Raw genomic sequence first — 22,582 nt, 5'->3', positions numbered from 1 at the left:
TAGTCACAGTCAGGATTGGCTTCAGTGATGCAGAGAGGATACACAGCTGGGCAGGCGGGGAAAGACAGGTGTGGGGAGTCTGGAGGGGACCCTGCAGGCTCCTTTGTGTTCTCCCTCCCGTGATGGCTCCCGCAACAGCGACAGTGCAGCCACTTGAGGGTGATACTTCTTCCCAGGGAGGCCCGTTGTAGCCTCAGCTCCCAGGGTTTTTACTGGGGCTGGTCACGTAGGCCCCTCTCCAGGCAAGTACCGAAGGAGAGCAGGTTTTCAGCAGAAATCATCGTTTGCATGGTCTGGGCACAGTGAACCACCTTTGCCAGTTAACTGTTGACTAGGGACACTCTGAATGCCAAGTTCTCTAACACCAGCCTCAGGCCTGCCATGTTAACCTGTGCTGCCCAGAAGATAAACCGTTTAAGCTTCTGAATGTTGTGGACCATTTATTTGCAAGCTGACATTTCTATTATGGCATTTCAGTCTGCCTGTGTTTGTGCAAATATTTTACTATGTTAGAGCGGTTTCCCCTTACTTTATAATATATGATGTAGAATGGCAAATTGGAAGTGTGAATTTGAGGGCTGAGGCGGGTAGATCTCAAAAAATAATGCAGTCGGCACAAATAAGGAATCCTCAAACATACCAGAAGCAGTCTCAATTGGGCATCGCCACATGTTTAATATTAAAGAATGTGTTTGGGACGCAAAAGACAAAGTGAAAAAAAATACTTTTTTATCTTACAAAAAGTTTCTGGTAAGATACTCGTTTCCATTTGACTAGTGAAAGAACTCGAGTCATATTTTAGCATTAAATGGTAATGACAGTCTGTGACTCTGAATTACGATAAGCAAACATGAAGTTCCTTAGGAGAGAAGGCTTTGTTATCTGTTTCGTTAAACGTTCATCTTCACTTCTGATCTTGGATGCTTGGACCTGGACACACCTGATTCTTCCTGTTGTTGTTTCTACCTTAACTTTTCAATGTTTCTTGGTGAACCAGGTTTCCAAGAGCCAGGATCGCAAATCGGCCAGCAGGGAGAAGCGGTCTGTTGTGTCCTTTGATAAAGTCAAAGAGTCGAGGAAGTCACGAGACTCAGAGTCCCGCAGGTGAGTCAGAATCCAGGAATGTGGGCTGGTTTGGGTGTTGCCGTTGACTGGTGATAACTCTGTCCTGGGAGGATATTTTCCAAGTCCCCTGTGGGTGGAATATTGCTTTAAACCTCTGCTCCTTTGGCTTTTAGTTCACAGACTTCCTGTGCACTGGCTTTCTTCTGTGACTTTTTTCAAACTGTTTTCTCAGGCAGATATTTTGAAGATTCTGGGAGGTAGCAATGGCAGGGAGATGGAATGCTTTCCTGGGACAGTAGTGCTAGTTAACAGAACATAGCAAATTTGCTCCAGAAGCTGTGAATAGGGAAAAACAGTGGGACAGACCCAATGAGAGAGCTGAGAGGTCCTCATCCTTAAATAAGCCCAAGATAAGGTCCTCATAATTTTTAAAAACTAAACAGAAATGACGTCGATCACGTTGAGTGACAGTTAATGTTTCCTATCAAGAAAAAAAATAAAAAATGTAGTTTAAAAAATAAGAACCATTAGTAAAAAGGCTAGCAGAATGAGACTGAGAAAGGGGGCAGGAGCACTGTTTTCTGTAGTATGCCGTACAGAACTTTGTGCTGGAAAGGGAACGGCAGTGGGCAAAGAAAAAGTGCGGTTTTGGTGAAGTAATTAGCAAATGAGTAGAACTGACCCATGTGCTTGTGGGAGTTTAACATGATAAAAGTGACATTTCCCACTAGTGAGAAAAGGACGGGGCCCGCCCCAGAATGGCTTCAGGTCACTTGGCTGTGCCTTCGGACAGTCCTTTGGATCTCTGGCTCACATCAGTACAAATTGTCAACATAAACTGCTGGCTGAAAAACATGAAAATTAGTTATCCGTGTAATGCAAAAGTAAATATATTTATGAGTTTGAGATTTTGAAAGGACTGAAAATTTATAAAGGAGAGGTAGAGTAAATTAAAGTTTCTGTACAATGAAAGACCAAAGAGAAAGTGCAGAGATGTGTGACAGATGGTGGTAAAGGTGTTTTGAAATAGATAAAAAATAACCCGATAGAAGATGGACAGAAGGGGCTGTGTACATATGGTCATGAAACATGAAACGTCGTTCAGCCTCACCAGGCATCAGGGCAGGCAGGTGAAAACAGCAGTGAGACTGGTTTTCCATCTATTATTTTGATCTGAATTACAGTGGGGGGAGACAGATGCTTGTAGTGGTGGGAGTGACCTGTCCGGGGGGCACAGCAGCCTGGAGAGCGGTCCCGAGGTAGCATGGGCTTCTGAATCCTGGTGTTCCAGACCGAGCAATGCCACTTCCCCCAACTTGCCTGAGAGGAACCTGTGCTAAGAAAGTGGGGCGGGGTGGCCATTTCCCTGAGGCTGGGAACAACCAGAAGGCCCACGTCTGCGAGTGGTCATGTAAACTGTGGCCTCTCACTCCATGGGCTCCTTCCCAAGAGCATGCCGTACATCTGTAGAGGTGGGGACGCACAGGGTCCAGGACATGGTGCCTGAAAGCAAGGAAGCTGCAGCCATTTTTTTCTAAGACGCAGACACAAAGTAAGGCAAGATTAGACATTTCTGCTGGTATGATTATGTGTCTAAACACAGAGCAGAGGATAGACAGGAGACAACCTGGCAGCTGTACACGGAGACTGGAGGGAAGCACGCTGGGCACCATCAGTATCACCTGCAAAAGCAGGGCTGTCAGTGCCCTCAGCCTTGGTGGGGTCCTGCACAGCCGGGCTGCGTCCACCACCCAGCGGCCGCTGGCCCTTGCTTGTTGCTAAATGTATCTGCAGCCCGGGCCCCCCATCCCACCCCGGGGCGGAGCCGTGGCTCCATCCGTAGCTCCCCCTGCTGGGAGAGGACCTCGGTACTGGGCGCTGCTGCGGCCCCTAGGCCATTGCAGCCTCTACTCTTTGCCTCCAGGGTGCGCGAGCGCAGTGAGCGAGAGCAGTGCATGCAGGCACAGCTGGAGCGGGAGGAGCGCAAGCGGCTGCTCATCGCCCGCGAGAGGCTGGCTTTCCACAGACATCGCCTGGAGCGGGAGCGGCTGGAGCGGGAGCGGCTGGAGCGCGAGCGCATGCGCGTGGAGCACGAGCGCAGGCGCGAGCAGGAGCGCATCCACCACGAGCGCGAGGAGCTGCGGCGCCAACAGGAGCTGCGCTATGAGCAGGAGCGGCGGCCCGCCGTGCGGAGGCCCTACGACGACGGGCGGTAAGCCACGCCACTCCTAGCCGCCACCCCTGAGGTGGCCCCTGGTGTTTAGAATTGTGCCGTGGTCCCCAGAGTCCTGTTAACACAACGATTTTTACTTAAAAGGAAGCACAAGTACTTGTTACAGTCAAATTTGGTATTCTGTATTTCATCTGGGAACCTGAGATAGTTTGAGATCGGTGGAGAAGTGGTTGGATAAAGTGGTGCTTATTAAATCATTAGGTTCAGGTCCCAGCACAGACCACTGCCCCCTCCCCCAGGAAGGAGTTCAGACACCCAGAGCAGCACATAACACATGGGGCTGGGCACGCGGCCAGCACCTCCTTCTGGGCACCTTCCAGGTTTTGTAATCATTGCAGTAATTTGTGTTGGTTCATTCTGTTAATGAGATTGGTTTTAATTCCCCAGACATGCTGATGTGCCATACGAATACTAAAACGCTAACCACCAGTGAAAGGCCTGTCTCAGGTCTTGCTGTCAGGAGTCTGGGGTGATAATCCTAGCAATGATCCTATCAGAGCTTTTCCACATGCATGGTGTCTTGGGGGAGACTGCCTGGTGGTGTGTGTTTGTTCCTTTGTTTTAATCTTCTTTCTACTGGCATGGGTTAGAGAGGTCCCTGTGTAATGTATCACTGAGACTTCTGTAAAGGGCCTTTAAGGTGTCTTAGGACTTTTTATGCATTTTACAAGATACTGAGGGGAGAGCCAGAAATGTTTTTGAACCAGTACATTTCAAGTGCTACTGAAAGTCCTCCCCACCTGGTGTCTGCTGGGTCAAGTCTGCATTGGGATAAAAGGACAGCAGTGTACTAATTGTCCTGGTAGACTGGCCGACCCTCATGGCCGTGAGAGGTTCCCAGAGGGGATCTGCTGACACCCACTTCACTGATCCCCTCCTACAGGGAGACCTGAGCTTTTCTGTGGGGGACAAGGGGCATGTGGGGTAAGAGAGAACGGAGCCCTTCAGTCACATCCCACGTCATCCCTCCAGGCGCTCTCAGCTCATGTGGGCGCTAATGATAAAGTTCCTTCTTGTTCTGTGAAGTGATAGGGGCAGTGGGAGGGTCAAGTTTACCAGCTTCCGCAAAGGTAATCTATTTGGAGGGGGAAATGCACGTCCTCTTTCTTGCTTCCTCTCCTAGGCGAGATGATGCTTACTGGCCAGAAGCTAAGCGGGCCGCCCTGGATGAGCGTTACCATTCTGACTTCAACCGCCAGGACCGCTTCCACGACTTTGACCACAGGGACCGGGGACGCTACCCTGACCACTCAGTCGACAGGTCAGCCACTGACCCTGCTTGCTTGATGCATGTTTTCTTTGTCTTGGTTCATTCTTTTCTTTTTTATTTTTTTTAATGTGGATCATTTTTAAAATCTTTATTGAATTTGTTACAATATTGCTTCTGTTTTACATTTTCATTTTTCGGCCCTGAGCCATGGGATCTTTCTTAGCTCCCCAACCAAGGATCAAACCCTAGGCCCCTTCATTGGAAGGCAAAGTCTTAACCACTGGACCACCGGGGAAGTCCCTGTCCTGGTTCATTCTTAATGACAAAGAGCTCGAGTGGCTCTTCTAGGCTCTAGGCTTCTAGGTAGCCAGCCCACTTGAACCAGCAGAGTGTGTGTGAATTACCTGGGTTCAAGTGGAAATGTTTTCCGTTTGGGGTCTTAACCAACCTATCTTTCTCCTTATGCTTTCATTTAAATTGCTTTTTTCAGGAGAGAAGGTTCAAGGTCAATCATGGGAGAAAGAGAAGGACAGGTAAGTCAGAAGCTGTGATTGTAGCCACAGTTTTCCCTGTACAGTTGGTTCTCTTCCCTTTGTCTGCCTTCTTCCTCCTCCACCTGAGTTAGAGGAAGAACGAGTAAGGGAGTGCGGCACCTGCAATGTTCTGTGGGATGACCGTGTGAATAGCTTGTGCTTTGTGCTGGCCCAAAATTCAAACAAGTATTCTGAAGCCTTGTTTGGCTTTGACCCTAAGGTTCTATACACCTTAGTGACTACACCGGTACTAAAGTGCTGGAGAGCCTTGCATGAGTCTGGCAGGCTCTGTTGGGAAGTGCCTTGTGACCCACAGCACTGACTAGACACGATGCCTCGTGTCACGGAGCCCGAGTGCCCCTGGAGTGTCAATGGTCGCAGGGTTAACCCGCCCCCGCTGAGCCTCGGGAAGCAACTGAGTCAGGCCCACACGTTTTCTTTTTGCAGGATGAACACATTAGAAAACAAGCTCAGTTTTCTCCTTTTTTCCTATCTTACATTTAGATTGAGAACTTCCCCAAAGAGCCTTGACTTCTTAGTGGGTTTCCTTGGAGAATCAGAGGGATGAGGGAAAGTTGTGGTCAGGGCATCGTTCTGGCAGAATCGCTGCCCCGTGGGTCGGTCTTCTCCCTGACTACAGCACCGACGTTCAGTCCTATCCTCCCTCCATGCCTGAGAACATGGCTGGGAATGGCTAAGCTCCTTGACTGCATCTGAGGAGTTCGCTGCCACCTCAGGAGCAATTCCATGACCCTCACGGGATTCCTGTTTCTCTGCTCCCAGGCATAAATCTCCCATGCAGCTAAATGTACCCCTAGTGTCATGGGTTTCCTTTGGTGGAGACATTGAGCACAGTGGTTAAATGTCCAGGCTCCAGAATCAGGACCAGGGTCACATCGCGGTGCCACCACTTCTGCTGAGCCTGTTTCTCCAGCTGTGAAAGGAGGGGAGGGAGGGTGAGGTGGAGTGGGGGGTTAAATGAGATGACATACGTGTCTGCGGCAAGTGTTTGCCCAGTCCTGCCGTGTTGCTGTTGATCATGGATAGCTATTCTCATCTTAGATAGTGCTCTCCTGACTGAGAGGAGTGTTTGTGTTCTCACATCCATAATCACAAGTAAGACACAACTGCTGCCCTGAACGGCAAATGGTGACATCTGACACAGAAAGGGAAAACCAGCACAGGCCTCAGGGCCTTGTTGGACTGGTCCGTGGGTGGGTGGGTTGTTAGACAGGAGAATGTTGGTTAAATTTTAAAACACCAGGGAGAGATGGGAATGGGCTTTAAATAACTAGGTCTTGCTGAGATGAACTTCTACCCTTTCAGTGTTTGTCTGATTAGTCTTCAGAAGGCTATTGATAAAAGGTCATTCTTAAATGTTTGTCCAAAATTAAATGAAGCTGTGTAAAGCATGAGCTATAATTTTTTTAAAGTCAGTGCACTTTGAAGGTTGTTCGTAGAACTACTTCCGGAATCCCGTTTGAGAGCCCTTGTTACATTTGCCAGCACTGACTTTCCTGGACACGTTGTCTTGTGATTTTGCCCCTTGAAGGAACAATGTTCTATTTTGTCCATCTTGTAAGATAGACCCCCTTTTGTTGTGTTTAGGGCGGTGTGGGCACACATTTGGGGACGAGCGGCCGTGGGGAGCAGGCAGCGGTGCTGCCCAGTGCGCCGAGGGCCACGAAGTCAGGGCTCCCATGTGGAGCTACCGTGTACCTGCCCTGGCCCAGGAGATTCCCGTGGATGCAGACGGGGACAGGGCCGCTGGAGCGGGACCCCAAGGGGCTTCGTTACCAGGACGCCTTTCTCCTTCCTTCTCAGTTAGACCATAGTCCTGGGGCAAAAGCCCCAAAGCCACAGATCAGGTTTGTGGAACAACAAGAGAACAGGGCTGTGGAGCCAGAGCCACCTCGCCAGCTCCATGAAAGTCAGCCTGGGCCTTCTTGCAGCCGGCAGGGACGGGCTTGGGTTGAAGGAAAAGGGGCTAGAGTATGAGGTGTTCTCTTTCATCCTCCTGGGGTCTGTGCCGGCCAAGCAGTTCACGTGGCCATTGCCACTGAGTAAGCCGCTGGGCTGCCAAGGAGTCGTGTCTGGACAAAGCAGGACAGGATGCCAGGCCCCGGAGTGAATCATGTCAAAGGATCCCTGGTGGCTCTTCTGCTCTGGTGGCTCCCTGATAATATTCTGAGCACAGGCACCTGGCACAGCGTGATCCATTCCTGGTGTGGGGCAGTCGCTCAGCCCCAGCACGCTTCAGTCCATTGGTGCCTGAATCTCTGCCTTCTGATTAGGGAGAACCTAATTTGGTCTTGGGCTCCATGAGCACTGCTCCTCCCCAGGCCTTGAGCAGACTTCGGGGGTGCGGCTGTGTTGTGCCAGCTGAAAGGTTCTGTGTGGCCCCAGACAGTGTAAAGAAGGCCTGCCGGCACTGTCTTGGGCCTGCAGGGGCTCCTGTCTGAGTCATCGTCCTTGTCATTATTAACTTGTTGCTCCAAAGGCCCTGGGATCCAGGGTTGTACTGAGGCCTTCTTTCGTTTTGACCCTTTAACGTCCAGCATTACCCCGAACGCCACGGAGGACCAGAGCGCCACGGACGGGATTCCCGTGATGGGTGGGGCGGATACAGCTCTGACAAGAGGATGAGCGAGGGCCGGGGGCTGCCTCCTCCCCCCAGGTTTGTGTCTTACGTCCCATGGTGCCCATCGGGGCCTCTCACCCAGCTGGCAGGATTGGTGTGTCTGGCTGAGGACCCCTGGTCTTGGGCATAAGCTGAGTGCGGGCCCAGCGCACTCGCCACGGCCCAGGCTGCCTCTGAGTTCTCTGAGCAGCATCGGATCGAGTGCCACTTCCGTTCCCCCGCAGCCCCCGTTGCTCAAAAGGCTGGGGTCACAAAGTGCTAAACGCACCCTCTCAAACCCAGTGCCATTGCTCTCCTGGAGGGCAGAGGTGGGGGCAATCCAAATCAGAGATGTCTTTCTCCAAGGGGCAGACGTGAGTGGGGGGACCACAGCCGAAGAATGGAGGATGACCGTGCGTGGCAGGGCGCTGCTGACGGAGGCATGATGGACAGGGACCATAGGAGGTGGCAAGGTGAGGACTGGCCCTTGGCCAAGGCGCATCTGTCTCGGTGGAGAAGCATCCGGGAAGCTGGGGTTGCCCCTGCTGTACGTCGGGCACTGCTCGTGAGGGCGGGAGCAACTTTCTCTGCTCTCCCTAGCATGTGGCCTTGCTCCTTACGGCCTGGGTGGGTGAGTGGGTGAGGTGTGGCACAGGAGGTGTGCCACAGGTGCCGTAGCTCCTCTTCACCGTAACTTAGCAAGGAGAGTGGGTGTGTGCAATCCGTGTGCTCACACATCCTCCACGGATGGACCTGTGGCTCAAGAAAGGGACTGGAGTTGTCTGAGCCCCGTGTCCTCTGAACTTGATGTCCTGTGCCTGGAGGCGCTGTGTGAAAAGTGTTCCTTGTTTTCCAGGCGGTGAGAGAAGTATGTCTGGTCACTCGGGGCCAGGTCACATGATGAACCGGGGAGGCATGTCAGGGTAAGGCGCATTGTCACCGGTCTTGTCTTTGCTTGTGGGCTCGCGTCAGTGAAGGTGCTGTGTGCTTGGGCGGGTGTCACTGCTGCTAAAAGGAAGGAGGCCCCAGAGAGCACAGGCACAGGGCAGAGCCCACTGAGTGAAAAATAAAAATAATTTGCCTTTGTTTCAGGCGCGGCAGCTTTGCCCCCGGGGGGGCATCTCGGGGCCACGTGATCCCTCGTGGCGGCTTCGGGGGCCAGAACCGGGGGAGCCGACCCAACGACGCCCGCTTCACTCGCCGCTACTAAGTGCTTGGGCTCCTGTGTTATGTCACGTGGCAACAAGAATATGTTCTGTTAAGAGTTCCCTTAAACTGTGTACAATAATTTTTTTTTTATCTGCTGCCATATTGTAGCTCAATACAATGTGAATTTGTTTTTTGGTTTTTTTTGGTTTTTTTGTAATAAATGTGTTTCTGTTCACATACCCTTTATTTAAAGCGTCGTGTCTTTTTATTTTCACGTCTTTAAGTAAAATGAAATTATACTCATAAGTGCTAAGCCACAGCTCTTCTTTCAGGGAAGGAGGATGGAAAGGGGCAGCTTTTGGGGACTGTAGGGTTTTCCAGAAGCACTTTGCCAGCAGCACACCCCTTCCAGCCTGCGTGAGCCCGGGCCCGGAGTTCATAGGACCCGTCTGGGTCGTGTGTCTCAGCCTGTCTGGCCTTCCTCATGGGCCTTGTGACATACCTCAGATGTTTGTTCCAATCGCCCACATTTTGCCTCCATGTATGACACCCTTGCTGAACGGGCTGTTTTGTGTGGTAAAATACACGTAACATGAAATTGACCATTTTAACCATTTAAGGGTAGAGTTCAGTGGCATTATGTACATTCTCAGCGTCATACAACCATCCCCACCGTCCATCTCCAGAACTTTTCTTTCTTCCCAAACTAAAACTCTGTCCCCATCAAACACTCAGTCCCCAGCCCCCTGGCCCCCACCACCTACTTTCTGTCTTTGAATCTGACTCCTCTAGGGACCTCGTGAGTGGGATTGCATCCTCGTGGGGAGGAGAGATGACCACGTGTGCCGTGAGAGGAGCAGAAGAGCTGTTGGACACCAGGTGATGAAGTCCACCAGGTGATGAAGTCCACCTCGGGGAGTGGCAGGGGCCGGAGTGGAAGGAGAGTTGCCGGGACAGAGGAGTCGGAGTCGGGGCGGGGGGTCTCGCCCCACATAAGGTGCAGGTGTGTTCAGGGTTCAAGTGCTGCCTGGACTCCAGGGGTGGCTTGGTGGGACAGTGCCACCTCCCCAGGTCAGCTGTGTTCCTTGTCTCTAGGGGCCCTGGGTCTGTATGGATGGAGCTGGGGGCAGGCCCCCCTATTAGGGGAACAGTGCTCAGAGGCCTGCCTCTTGGCTCTATCTCACACTCAAGAAGGGTCTGGCCCTGTCTGAAGGCTGAGATGTACCAACAACCAAGGCTAACCGGGCCCCTGTCCCCCCAGGGCCCAGACAAGGGAAGACAGACACAGGACCAGGCCTTTCCACCTACTGGCTGAATACACCTCCTCCACCAGGCCAGGCACATCCCCCTCCTAATCCCTGTAAATTTATACCGCACGTGGCAAGAGGGACCTGCAGACAGGATTAAATTAAGAACCTTCATATGGTATCTGGGGTTACCCAGGTGGGTCCTTGTAAGGGAAATAGGGAGAAGGGCAAGAAGGGGACACGACAGCGGAAGACCACACTGCTGGCTGTGAGGACAGAGGAAGGGACGCCAGCCAAGGATCACAGTGGCCTCTAGGAGCTGGGAAAGGCAGGAAACGGATTCTTCCCAGCGTCCAGAAGGAACCGGCCATGCCCACACCTGGATTTCAGCCCACTGAGACCCATGTTGGACGTCCAACCACGAGGTGATTCTGTCCCGCGAAGACAACTGGCAGCACCAGGAGACATTTGCGGTTGTCATACGTGGTGGGTAAGGAGGCACCGCTGGCATTTTGGGGGTTGGAGGCAGGGATGCTGCTCAACACCCGGTCCCTGGGGTGGCCCCAACATGGATTTATCCTTCCCGATATCAGCGATGCCAAGCTGTGGAAATCTGCCCCAAGGTGTTGGGCGCTGTGATGGGGCACCCACAGGGCACTGAGGAAGCCCAGAGAGGGCACTTGAGGAAGGGGACAGAGGAGGCTTCCCAAATGAGGGGGCATCTCAGCTGGGGGCAGGATGAACAGAGGAAGGATGGCCTAATGAGGGGCTGCAAAGTTGTGGGCAAAAGCTGGCGGGAAAGCCAGCTGTGTTCTGGGAACTGAGGGCCACTGGGCTGGCATATCCAAGGACTGAGGGGAGGCAGGGCCCCTGAGGAGTCTGGGCTCACAGGGAGGGCAGGGGGAGCTGCAGGTGTTTGAACAGGGGGTGACGTCATCAGACATGGTCTCGGGAACAGATGGAAGGGGGCAGGCCCGGAGGTGGGGTCAGCAGGGAGGTGATCACTGGCAACAAATACAAGTCGATGGAGAGGAATAGGGGTCTGACTGGATGAGGAGACACAGAGGCAAGAGCAGCACTGGTCTCCAGGCTGTCAGCTTGGTCTGTGTGGACAGTGGGAAAGCCATGGGGTCAAGCAGAGCCCATGGCCAACCCTGGGCCAGTGACCATAGGCTGGTTTCAGTGCTAGAAAACGCGCGCGCGCGCGCACACACACACACACACACCCCCATGTCCCCAGGGCAGCTCAAAGACTGGCTTCCTTTGAGGCTTCAGGGAGCCTCGTGGAGCACATGGCACCACCCCAGCTCCCTGCGCCCTGAGCACAAACCCCTCCTGTATTCTCCATCTGTAAAAAATGGGCCCACGAGGCTGCCGGAAGGGCTCTGTGGACGGAGAGTCAGGCTGGGACAGCTCACAGGGCTTGTCCTTGAACTCAGGATGTGCCCTCAGCCTCCGAAATGGCCAGCACCAGCTCCCTCCTCGGCAGCAGAGGATCAAGGATGGCCCCAGGCCCCACCCATCCCACCCTCATCATAGACCCGCTCCCACCTCCACAGGGGCCCAGGTGGCTTTCAGGTGACACACAGGACATGGGAGACCCCACCTGGAGACCATTCCTGGAGACCAGGGTGGCACAGGTCACTCAGGGCTCTCCCTCCCCAAGCACCACCCTGCCCTCCCCACTCCTCCCTGGCCAGATGGATGGATGGACACGTGCTGGCTTCTGCTCCCAGGCGAGCCTGGGAAATGCCCCGGCCTCTGGTCTCTGCTTCCCTCATCTGTAACAGTGCCGTCCCCTCCTGAGTCATGTCCCTGGGTGAGTTCTATTCCCTAAACCAACTGACATGAACTCCGAACTCTTGGGAACAGAGGATCCTGTGCCAGCTCGGGGCACCATTACCCAGGCCTCCTCCCTGTTCCCAGGGTAGCTTCCTGGGCCAGTCATTGGCTCCCACCCAAGCCCACCTCCTACCCTGTCTGGGGCAGAGGTTTCCTCCTGCCATCACCATGGTGGGATGCTCTGTGACTGGGTGCTGGGGATCTCACAGGGAGCATCTGAAGGGCCCACCCTCCCCAGAGCTCCAGCTGGACAGAGAGACATTTAGGTCACCAAGCAGCTGACACCGCGGGTGTCAGAGAAGGCTTCCCAGGGGAGCAGGGAACATCTGGAAAACAGGGCCCTTGTGGGCCAGGGAGACTCCCTGCACGGCCATGACCGCCAGGTCTGTGCTCCCCAGGAATCCCCAGGTTGTGGGGAGAGGGTGGAATGAGAGTGGAAACCAGGTGAGGGCAAGAGGACAGGGACTAGATTAGGCGGGCAGATCAGTGAGCCAAGCAGGACAATCAGTGGCTCTGGGGGCTCGCAGCTGTGTAGACCAGCCCTTACCCCCAGATTGCCCCACCCTGTGCTCAGCCCTCCAAGAACTGAGAAGACCCCAGACCCAGATGGGCCCTGAGCCCCAGGGCAGTGGTCTGCTCCCACTCACCATACAAGGTCGAGGGCCCACCAGTGGGCAGGGCCCAGATACAAAGGGGTGAACCTTGGCCTTCGGTCAAGGTCAGGCCCTGAAGAGCCCCCAGGAGCCAGAAGCCCACGCCCCGGGGGCCAGCACACGGATCGGGGAACACTTCCAAGTCCTTTATTGGGCCGGCAAGGCCGGGAGCTGCCCTAGGAGTGGGGTCCCAGTCTGGCGTCCATGGCGCCCTGGCCCCTGTCCCCGCCTGGGGCAGGCAGCTTCCTCTTGACAGGCTACTTGGTTCGCTCCTTCAGGTATTCCCAGCCCTCCTTGGAGTACTCCCAGGCTTTGGAGGGGGCCACGGACAGAGCGGACATCACCGTGATGATGCCTGTGGGGAAGGAGGGCCCAGCGCTTTCAGCAGAGAGTTTGAGAGGCACCACTTCCGGCTCTGTCAATTCCATGCAGGGAAACAGGTGGAGGCCACATATTGCTCCCACCTCCCTGGAATCTCCACTCCCTTTTCTCTTTCAGATCCGTTGGGGGCAGCGGGGCGGGGAGGCGGGGGCAGCAGGTGCACACAGAGCAGGAAGGAGAGTGGTGGAAAGGCATGGCCAGGAAGGGAGGTGGGAAGTATCTGGGGCCACTCTCCTGCAAGCAGACGGACCAAGGCCTACCTGAATTCCAGGACTCGCGGATGTGAAAGTTAAACTTTGGAGGGGCTGGGAGCTGGGAAGAGAGGGGAAGAAGGGGCTGGTGAAAGGGGAAGGCCTGACAGCCCGCGCCTCCCTCACAGGCAGGGAGAGCAGCACATGCCCCAGTGTGGAGAAAGCCAAGCAGGGCTGGAGGGACCGGGGATCAAAGACCACCCGAGCTGACGCCCCTGCTCCCGCAGAGCCGTAGCCTCAATCCAAGCTCGGAGTACCTGGGGTATCTTCAGGCCTGTCTGCTCGCACACGTACTGGCTGAACTGGTACACGGCGGTGGGGACCACCTCCTCAGCTTTCTGAAGGACCGCCTGGCTCTTGTCGCTGGGCCCCAGCAGCTCCTGGTCGTACACCAGGTAGACAGCGCCCCCAGCCACACTGCCCTTGATGAGGAACCTGCAGGCAGAGAAAGGAACCACAGCAGCTCAGCAGATTCTGCTGGCCACCTCTCGGGTCTAGGCCCGCGGGTATGGGGGTGAGGGTTAGACCCCTAGGGGGAGGGGCGTGCCCACAGTCCAAAGAGTGACACACCTGAAGCCAGGCAGCTAATGCGGGAAGCACTGGGCATTTTGGGAGCCCAGAGGCGTGCCTGACCCACAGCACTTAATCTAAGGCGTGCAGGGATACTCAGCTCCATTTAACTGGTAAACTGAAGCCTGGAGAGAAACAGTGTCACTCAAGATCCCGCAGAGGGCAGGGAACAGTGAAGACTTAAGACTCCTGACCACCTTCTACCTTCCAGCCCCGAGGGATGCTCCGCGAGGAACCCGCGGGGGTTTTCTAAGTGTCCCTGGTCATTTCCTGTCATACGCAGCTCTGGGTGCGCATTAACCTCCCAACAAAGGCGTGCGGCACTCCCATATTACAGAGTGGGCAGCTGAGGCTCGGAGGGATCTCGGGTACAGAGTGGGAAAGGCACGGACTCGCTAGGAAGCGGGAGGGGGGCGAGAAGCTCCACCCTGTCTGGACAGACACGGGAGACCTGACACTACGGGCGGCGAAAAGCCGATCGGGAGCAAACCAGATGGAGGGTGCTCGCAGAAGGGAACATTCTTGGGGGCTTGGGGCCCTCCTGGTGGCCCCACGAACCTCATCAGCGACCACACTCCGGATACCATGACCGCTCCGCTCCGCGCGCAAGGACACTCGGCTCGCCCGTCACTTCCGGTCGCGGCGTCGCAGAGGCCTCTGGGAGGCGTAGTCTCTTGTCAGCCGCAAAGGCCTCCGGGAGTCGGAGTCTCGGCACCGAAACAACAGAAAGAGGTTGCGGTCCCACTGCAAAACAACCGTGCAAAGCTTAGTCCTCAGGGCCCAGCCGCCGCAAAGCTGTCTGGGAAAAGTAGTCGGCAAGTCACGTGAGGCGCCGGACGGCTCGTTTAGCCGCCAAGCCTCCTGGGAAATGCAGTCGGGGGCGGCACGGCCCTCGTGACGTGAGGGAAAGAGGAATCGGGTGACAAGAGTGGGGCCTGAGGGGGACCCACAAGATGTCGTCTCCCGCGCCGGCGCGGGGGACTAAGGGCCCAGGCACAGGAAGAGTGCGCCTGGAAGCTGGTTGTCACGGCAACATGAGGGCTGATTTGTACGAGAAAGGCGGGCCTTTAGTCACGTGATCAGGTCAGTGGTTGAGGCCAGAGGAGAGCTAGGCGGGAGGCTGTTGCCCGGCAACGCCTGGGCGCGGAGTCCCCACAGTATAGCCCCTCCCCCCGAGGAGGTGGGCTCGGAGTCGCGTGACTCAGACCCTACGGGAGGGGGCGCGGTCGGAGACTGGCGGACGCAGTGGTGAAGTGAGGGCAGCGGGGCGCACGCGTGACTCCCAGGCCCGGACCCCAGCCCCGCTGGACAGCGGGAGAAACTGAGCCCTGAGTGGGTGAGTTCGCGATTGGGAGAGTGCAGTGAGTCGCACGCCCCCTTTGTCCAGAGGGGAAACTGAGGCCCGGCGAGGTCAGGGGGCCGGTGGGTTCTGCGAGGATCGGGTTTCCTCCTTTCCTCCCCCTTCAGAGCCTGGCTGTTTCATCCATCCATTCATCTCTCCGCCCACTCACCCACCCAGCCTGCCAGCCAACCCCTGCGAGGGAACTATGGTCAGGGCCAGTTTGAGGAGAATGTTGAGCTGTGGGGCTTCAGGGCTTTCCCTGGAAGTGGGGAGAGGTGGGAGAGTGTTCCCTGCTGAGGGGACGCTGGCGTGACTGGGTTAGGGCGAGGAGTTCACTTTTCTGAGAACTGATAGATTCATGGATAGGAAGTGGGGAAGATGAGGATGGACAGAGAGCCGAGGCCAGACCTGCTGGGTCTCGTGGGCTGAGGTGAGGAGGGTGTGGTCTCCATCTGGGGCAGTGGTGAGCCCTGGGAGGGTTTGGAACAGGAAGGGACATCTCAGATGTTTTTGGACAAAGATCCCTATGGCCTTTCCTCTTTGCCCCATGCAGTTCAGAGGATAGAAACCCTAAGATGTAATGGGCTTGTGCCCTTTTCAGGGGAGATCCATGACCCCCTTAACTTTAATCACCTGGCCTGTTTTTATCTTTCACCTTCTCCCTGGAACAAGTAAATCGGCTCCCCCAGCTGAAGTCACATCTTAACCCTGATGACACGGGCACCTCCATCTCCAAGCCAGTCCTGAGTGTCCAATTCCTTCTGGGTGTCTCCAGACAGAGTTATCTTTCTGGGCTCCCCCACCTCTCACCTCCCACATTCCTCATATCACTCTGGGTCAGTCTATCTGTTGAGTACCTACTGCATGTCTGGCAGTTCAGGGCACGGAAGATCCAAAAGGGAGCAAAACAGAAGCAGGTTTCCATTTCCTTTCTGCCCTCATGGAGCTGAGTCTAAGGGGAGAGAGGGATCCTGAACAGGTAACAAATCATCAAGATGATTTCAGGGAATGACAAGTGCTGAGAAGGAGAAAAGTTCTACAGGTAAGAGAGAGGGGGTGACCAGGAACAGAGGTGCTTTAGAGGAGGAGGCCAGGGAAGTGCCCTCTGAGGAGGTGATTTTTCCAGCCAAGACTTGAAAGAGCAAGCCGTTGGGTTGTATTTGGGAATACAAAATACAACCTTGTAGAGGGAACAGCCAATGCAAAGGCCCTGAGGCAGGATGGTGAGTGGCTGGTTCCAATGAACAGTGAAGAGGCTGGTGTGGCAAAGCAGAGTGAGCAAGAGGGGCTGGTCCAAGCAGACCCTTTTTGGTCACCAAGGCTTTTGTTCTAAGTGAAACGGGCAGGGTTTTCAGTAGGGGAAGAAGATGGCTGCAGTGGTTCAGGTGAGCTAGATGATGACCTGGACCAGGTGGTGGCTCTGCAGATGGAGAAGAGGGGGCAGGGCCAGGGGCATCACCGCTGGCTCTTCGAACAAAGACGCCGTTGGGGAAATGGGTGTGACTGGGGTGCGACTGTGGGCCAGGCCTGTGCCGGCCCCCCCTCTCTCCCGCTGCAGACCCAGGGAGGGCCATGAAGGTGCTGCTGCTCGTGGGGCTGGGAGCCCTGTTCTTTGCCTATTATTGGGATGACAACTTTGACCCAGGTGAGCGCCTGGGGGTGGGGGTGGGAGGAACGTTCTGGCTGTCCTCTCCATCCCCCAAGCTGACCACCCCTACTCGCTGCCAGCCAGCCTCCAGGGAGCCCGTGTGCTGCTGACTGGAGCCAGCGTGGGCATCGGGGAGGAGCTGGCATATCACTACGCGCGCCTGGGCTCCCACCTGGTGCTCACTGCCCACACCGAGGCTCTCCTGCAGAAGGTGAGACACTCCATCTCAGGTTTAATTGGTGGGGGGGGGGGCGGCGGGGAACAGGGCCTGGGTTTGAATCCCTGCAAACATTCAGGCTTCCTGTGTGGCCTTGGGTAAGTCACTTAATCTCTCTGAGGCTTAGTTTCCTCATTTGTAAATCAGAGACAATAAAAGGACCTTCTCCTGGGTTGTGATGTGGGGTTGCATCAGTAAGACAGTTGTAAAGCAAGGACTGTTCCTCACTAAATAGGAGTACTGATAGTAACCAAAGGCTGTGTGGATAGCTAGGGTTCTCAAGTTCAAAAGCGGGTTGGGTAGACCCTTCTTAGCAACAGCCCGGTGTTATTTCAAGGAAATGTGCAGCTCCTGGGGATGAACCTTACAAAATTTCAAGACGCCAGAAATCTCAAGATTTATTTGAAATCTGCGTTTTAAATGTTGATGGTTGAACAAGCAAAATGTCCCCTATTCTGGCCCATGGGCTGCCAGTTTGCTACCCCAGTGGTAACGCTTCAGACATGATGTTGAATGGAACCTGAGGCTCATAGCAGGGGAGGGGGCTTCAGGCTGGGGCCCCTTTAGGGCCGGCAGGTGGAGGGGGGCCAGCTGGGGTGGAGGGGCCCACGGGCAGCTCTGGCCCCCCCAGGTGGTAGGGAACTGCCGGAAGCTGGGCGCTCCCAAGGTCTTCTACATCGCTGCGGACATGGCCTCCCCTGAGGTGCCCGAGCGCGTGGTGCAGTTTGCGCTGGACAAGCCGGGTGAGGGGCGGGGCCTGGAGTCTGGGACCTTGGCCTAGGCCTTAGGGGCACGACCCAAATTGGGGCGGGGGTGTGGTAGTAACGGCCGTCTGAGGGCGGAGATTTATGGGTCCGGGGGCAAGGCTAGGGGTGGCGCCTTATGACATCCAGTGGGTGGAACTCTGGACCGGGCCTCATTAGATCAGGGATGAAGCCTGGTTAGGGAGTAGGGCGGGGTCTCTTTGATCTTAGTTGGGGCGCTACCTGGGTCAGAGCTCATTGTGTCAATGCTCTGGCCGGAGCATCGCTAGTTCAGGGGGCAGGGCTATGGGTGGTGTCTCGTAGGGCGCGGGGGGCGGAGCCTTAAGGACAGCTCCGGGCTGATGGGCCTCTCCGGGCCAGGAGGGCTGGACTACCTGGTGATGAACCACCTCGGCGCCGCCCCAGCAGGCACGCGGGGCCGCAGCGCCCAGGCGACACGATGGCTCATGCAGGTTCTCCGCCCCTCCGCGGCCCCGGTTCCGCCCTCCCGCCAGACTCCACCCTCTCACCATTCCCCTCTCGGACCCTGCCCTTCCCAGCTCCAGACCCCAACTTTCCTGGTTCTAGGCTCCGCCCTCTTGACCTTGGCTCCGCCCCAGGCTGGTGTTCCCCCTCGTCCATTCGGAACTCTGCCCCGGTCCTCGAGCCCCGCCCCTACATACCAAGGCCCCGCCCCCAGGCTCTAGGCTCCGCCCCTGCCCCTTCTGGCCTTCGGTTCCTCCTCCGCCCGGTGACTCGCAGTCGCCACCTACAGGTGAATTTCCTGAGTTACGTGCAACTGACTTCGTTGGCGCTGCCGAGTCTGACTGACAGCAAGGGCTCCCTGGTGGTGGTGTCCTCGTTGCTAGGTGCGTGTACGCGGGGCGGGGAGTGGGGAAACCATGGGGCCGATGGGGGCGAGCCTGGAGCGGGCAGGAAGGCTTCCCGGAGGAGGAGCAGCGGCGTGTGGCCGCTCAGCCACTGCCCTCCCGCGCCCCCAGGCCGCGTGCCCACGTCCTTCTCCAGCCCCTACTCGGTGGCCAAGTTCGCGCTGGATAGCTTCTTTGGCTCTCTCCGGCGGGAGCTGGATGTGCAGGACGTGAACGTCGCCATCACCATGTGCGTCCTGGGCCTCCAGGATCGCGCCTCGGCCGCCGAGGGAGTCAGGTGAGGCCCAGGACGCGAGCCGGGGCCAGGCTGAGCGGGGAGGGGGTGTGGGGGGCCGCTCAGCCGTAGCCACAGTCCCCACCGCACCCTCCTGTCCCCAGGGGCGTCACAAGGGCCAAGGCGGCCCCAGGGCCCAAGGCAGCCCTGGCTGTGATTCGTGGCAGCGCCACGCGTGCCTCCGGCGTCTTCTACCCGTGGCGCTTCCATCTGCTCTGCCTGCTTCGCGGCTGGATGCCACAGCCAAGGGCCTGGTTCATCCGCCAGGAGCTCAACATCACGACCCCCGCTGCTGCCTGAGCCCCTGGGCTTAATGCCCCTTCGTCTTCCCAGAAGAAGACCCTCCAGCCAATCGTCCTGGAGCCCGGACAGACACCTCTGAGCAGGTGGCCAAGGGCCAAAAGAAAGTCATCAAGACAGAAAAGTAAACCTGAGAAAAACTACCAGCACCTGAAAGCAGTCAGAACTCGGGGCGTGCCCGGCATCTTGTCAGGGACTTGGAAGGCAATTAATTACCTCAGTCTTCTCAGCTGTCATTGATGATATGATTGCTGCTTCCATTTTGCAGATGAGCAAACTGAGGCTCAGAGAGGCTATGTGACTTGCCTCAGGGCCCTGGCCTGTGACCAGCAGGTCACAACACTACTGAGCCACCCTTGGAACCCTCTCTATTTGCGACCTGAAACCACTGCGTCCCTGATTTGTTCTTTCCACTCTCAGCCTCGGAGCATCCCCCAACCATTTTCCCGAGCAGGGGAGCCCTCGAAGCTGTCGAGTTGATGGTGGGGTCTGAGGAGGGGGAAGAGGAAAAGAATGTGTTCTGGGCTGGATCCAGCCTCCCATTTGATAATAAAAAGCTTTCTTCCCTTGCACATCTGTTCAGACTCCTTGGTCCTTCCAGTTTGCTGGTGGCAGGAGGTGAAGAGGGATGTGTGTATTGGTGCCAGAACTCTCACCTTCATTTCACAGGTGGAGAAACGGAGGCTGAGAGACAGATGGACATCATCCAGGAAGTCAGGGATGGAAGGAAGTGTAACCGATTGTGGGCCAAAGGCTATATTTGCAGCACGAAGAACGTGGTTTGTGCACCAATAATGATAGCCTGCATCAGGCGCTACGCACTTGACATTCATGACATCTTCACAACCAGAGGTTAGTGCTACCATTGTTACCATTTTAAGGATGGGGAAACTTAGACGGGAAGTCAGAGACAGAAGCTGGGATTCTGACACCAGACTGTCCCTCTTTAAGGCAACGTGTGGGCTGCACCTGCACATCACTGGTATTTAGATTAATGAATTAAAAATTGACACTTTCCTTAAAATGGTAAACCAGCAGTGCTCGCATAAAGAAAAAGCAACTGTAAAGATAAAAACTAAATGAAAGCAATGTTATTAAAACAAAACAATGTTTTGAAGAATGAAACAATGTTATAAACAGCTAGCTACGGGTGGGATAGGGAGGGTGGGAGGGAGACGGAAGGGGGGGGCTATGGGGATATAAGTATAGCTGATTCACTTTGTTATACAGCAGAAACTAACACAAAAATGTAAAGCAACTATACTCCAATAAAGATGGTTTTTTTTAAAAAAAAACTAGTTCCTGTTGGCTGTCCAAGCCTCCAAGATTAGCAGGTGATCCAAGGGCTAACCCCAAACAGACCAGCCTCAAATTCATACTGTCTCTTGGAAATAAATAGGATTGAAAGATAAAAACCAGAAAAAAAGAATATTTTTTTGTTCCCACCACGCCGCTATCCCTGCACCTAAAATTACATCAAGTTATATCAAGTGCCACCAGGGGGCACTATATCACAACGCTTTCCTTAGCTCTAGCCCAGAGCTTGGCTTCATATATAGTAAAACCAATTTCTCCGATTGTGGAAATTTTAGTTTGTGCCAGTTATCATATCTTGCTCAAACAGTTTGGAATAGGTACTATTGTTGTCATCATTCTATAAATGGAGAAATTCGAGTAGTGGGAGCTGAAGTCTCTGGCGCTGGGACAGCCAGCTGGCGGCACAGGTTGGATTTCACCTCTCAACCCACGCGCAGAGGGAGACACCGCAGCCACAGCCACGACCACCCGGTCCGACTACTGGTTTGGGCCCGTGAGGATAAGCGCGCATGCTCAGGGGGCCCACAGGGACGCCTCCAGCCGCCAGGGGGAGCCCGCGACATTCCTGCCTCTCTGGCCCGCGCCGCCCGCGGGTCGGTAGAAATCCCAGAGTTCGGCGCGTTTGAGGCCCTTCCGCCGCGGCAGCCATTAAGGAGCAGCAGGTTAGTGAAGCCCAGCGTGAGTACCATCAGCTGCCATCCGGACCCTTGGGGCTTCAGTGCAGCTCGGGGGTATGGTTGGGTGCAGCGAGCAAGCCCGGGGGAGCCGAGGCGCGGGGTTCCGGGCGGCGGGGACCGAGCTGGGACTCACCTCCACCCCTCTCTCCCCACCCCTGTCCGCAGCCATGGCTCTGCGCTACCCCATGGCCGTGGGCCTCAACAAGGGCCACAAGGTGACCAAGAACGTGAGCAAGCCGAGGCACAGCCGCCGCCGTGGGGTGAGTGCCGGGAGCGCCGTCGGGAGTCGAGTCCCGAGGGCAGTGGGGAGCCTTGGGCAGTGGGGAGCCCTGGTGTCTTGTTTGTTTGCGGTACGCGGGCCTCTCACTGCCGTGGCCTCTCACGTTGCGGAGCACAGGCTCCGGACGCGCAGGCTCAGCGGCCATGGCTCACGAGCCCAGCCGCTCCGCGGCATGTGGGATCTTCCCAGACCGGGGCACGAACCCGTGTCCCCTGCATCGGCAGGCGGACTCTCAACCACTGTGCCACCAGGGAAGTCCAGCCCTGGTGTCTTAAACGGAAGAAAGGGGGTGTCAGGCTTGCGCAGAGCAGAGTGAAGATGCCGGTTACGCGCCTGCGCGGCGAACGCCCGCCGGGGCTAAGTAATGGGACCCACCTGGCCCGTGGATTCGGAAGCTGGGGCAGGAGCGAATTGGGAGCGAATTTTGACGCATGAGCAGGAGTTTGCCGAGTAGAAGGGTTTCTGGATCGGGGTTGGAATGTGGAGGGAAAGCGGATTCCTTGTGTGTCAGGTTGAGGAGTCGTAGGCTCATGGGGGTTTATATATTTTTTCATTAAGCGGCCCCGACTCCACGGTGCCCAGCTTGTGTCCAGGGCGAGAGGGTTCTGGGCCCGGGGAACACCCTGTGCAAAGGCCGGGTGTGACGTGCCACTTTAATGTTGATAAGATTGGGGACTGGGGAGGATTTGGGCTTCCCTTGTTAGCAGACATACAACACTCCACCCGGAGACCCCCTCCGAGCCCCGCCCTGACGCCTCCCTTCTCCCGCAGCGCCTCACCAAGCACACCAAGTTCGTGCGGGACATGATCCGGGAGGTGTGCGGCTTTGCCCCTTACGAGCGGCGGGCCATGGAGCTGCTCAAGGTCTCCAAGGACAAGCGGGCCCTCAAGTTCATCAAGAAAAGGGTAGGTAGGACCCCTGTTAGGGCCGGGGTGGGACTTGGGGCTTAGGCTCACGGCCCTCCTTGCCCGGCAGGTGGGGACACACATCCGTGCCAAGAGGAAGAGAGAGGAGCTGAGCAATGTCCTGGCCGCCATGAGGAAGGCGGCAGCCAAGAAGGACTGAGCCCTTCCCCTCTGTGCACAATAAAACTTTTCCAGAAACTTGGGGTTTCTGTGCTGCGAGTGGGAAGGGGGGGG

The 22,582-nt window shown here is 55.9% G+C and overlaps 4 protein-coding genes across 7 annotated transcripts in view; 3 read left to right on the top strand and 1 right to left on the bottom strand.

Moving 5' to 3' along the window:
- Positions 1-9,048, top strand: part of SAFB (scaffold attachment factor B) — a 34,317-nt gene extending 25,269 nt beyond the window's left edge. The window contains exons 14-21 of one of the 2 annotated variants that reach the window (XM_082651950.1): positions 998-1,104; positions 2,990-3,277; positions 4,422-4,559; positions 4,999-5,041; positions 7,600-7,718; positions 8,034-8,134; positions 8,518-8,584; positions 8,754-9,048. In XM_082651950.1, coding sequence (XP_082508076.1) covers positions 998-1,104; positions 2,990-3,277; positions 4,422-4,559; positions 4,999-5,041; positions 7,600-7,718; positions 8,034-8,134; positions 8,518-8,584; positions 8,754-8,871 — 981 coding nt within the window. In that variant the 3' untranslated portion in view covers positions 8,872-9,048. Of the gene's footprint in view, positions 1-997; positions 1,105-2,989; positions 3,278-4,421; positions 4,560-4,998; positions 5,042-7,599; positions 7,719-8,027; positions 8,135-8,517; positions 8,585-8,753 lie in introns of both variants that reach the window. The other variant, XM_082651949.1, reaches the window with a different exon arrangement.
- Positions 9,049-12,683: 3,635 nt separating this feature from the next.
- Positions 12,684-14,554, bottom strand: MICOS13 (mitochondrial contact site and cristae organizing system subunit 13). The gene is made up of 4 exons (XM_082649993.1): positions 14,313-14,554; positions 13,442-13,619; positions 13,194-13,245; positions 12,684-12,907 (listed from the first exon to the last, which is right to left on the bottom strand). The coding sequence occupies exons 1-4, from the start codon at positions 14,339-14,341 to the stop codon at positions 12,810-12,812; spliced, it is 357 nt and encodes a 118-aa protein (XP_082506119.1). The 5' UTR covers positions 14,342-14,554; the 3' UTR covers positions 12,684-12,809.
- A 2,099-nt stretch (positions 14,555-16,653) lies between these two features.
- HSD11B1L (hydroxysteroid 11-beta dehydrogenase 1 like) lies at positions 16,654-19,343 on the top strand. The gene is made up of 7 exons (XM_082650464.1): positions 16,654-16,741; positions 16,825-16,955; positions 17,593-17,704; positions 18,086-18,177; positions 18,480-18,573; positions 18,706-18,871; positions 18,973-19,343. The coding sequence occupies exons 1-7, from the start codon at positions 16,669-16,671 to the stop codon at positions 19,166-19,168; spliced, it is 864 nt and encodes a 287-aa protein (XP_082506590.1). The 5' UTR covers positions 16,654-16,668; the 3' UTR covers positions 19,169-19,343.
- Positions 19,344-21,013: 1,670 nt separating this feature from the next.
- On the top strand, positions 21,014-22,546 carry RPL36 (ribosomal protein L36). Of its 3 annotated transcripts, none has more exons than XM_082650465.1 (4): positions 21,014-21,147; positions 21,328-21,422; positions 22,214-22,348; positions 22,419-22,546. In XM_082650465.1, exons 2-4 carry the CDS (start codon positions 21,330-21,332, stop codon positions 22,506-22,508), a joined length of 318 nt encoding a protein of 105 aa, XP_082506591.1. In that variant the 5' UTR covers positions 21,014-21,147; positions 21,328-21,329; the 3' UTR covers positions 22,509-22,546. The 3 variants fall into 3 exon arrangements, with proteins under 3 accessions (XP_082506591.1, XP_082506593.1, XP_082506592.1); XM_082650467.1 differs by having other exon boundaries at positions 21,115-21,163; XM_082650466.1 differs by having other exon boundaries at positions 21,126-21,216.
- Positions 22,547-22,582: the final 36 nt, after the last annotated feature.

The sequence above is a fragment of the Grampus griseus genome (genome assembly GCF_964374135.1).
Source record: "Grampus griseus genome assembly, chromosome: 3".
Classification (NCBI taxonomy): Eukaryota; Metazoa; Chordata; class Mammalia; order Artiodactyla; family Delphinidae; genus Grampus; species Grampus griseus.
This window is presented reverse-complemented; position numbering and strand designations above follow the sequence as displayed.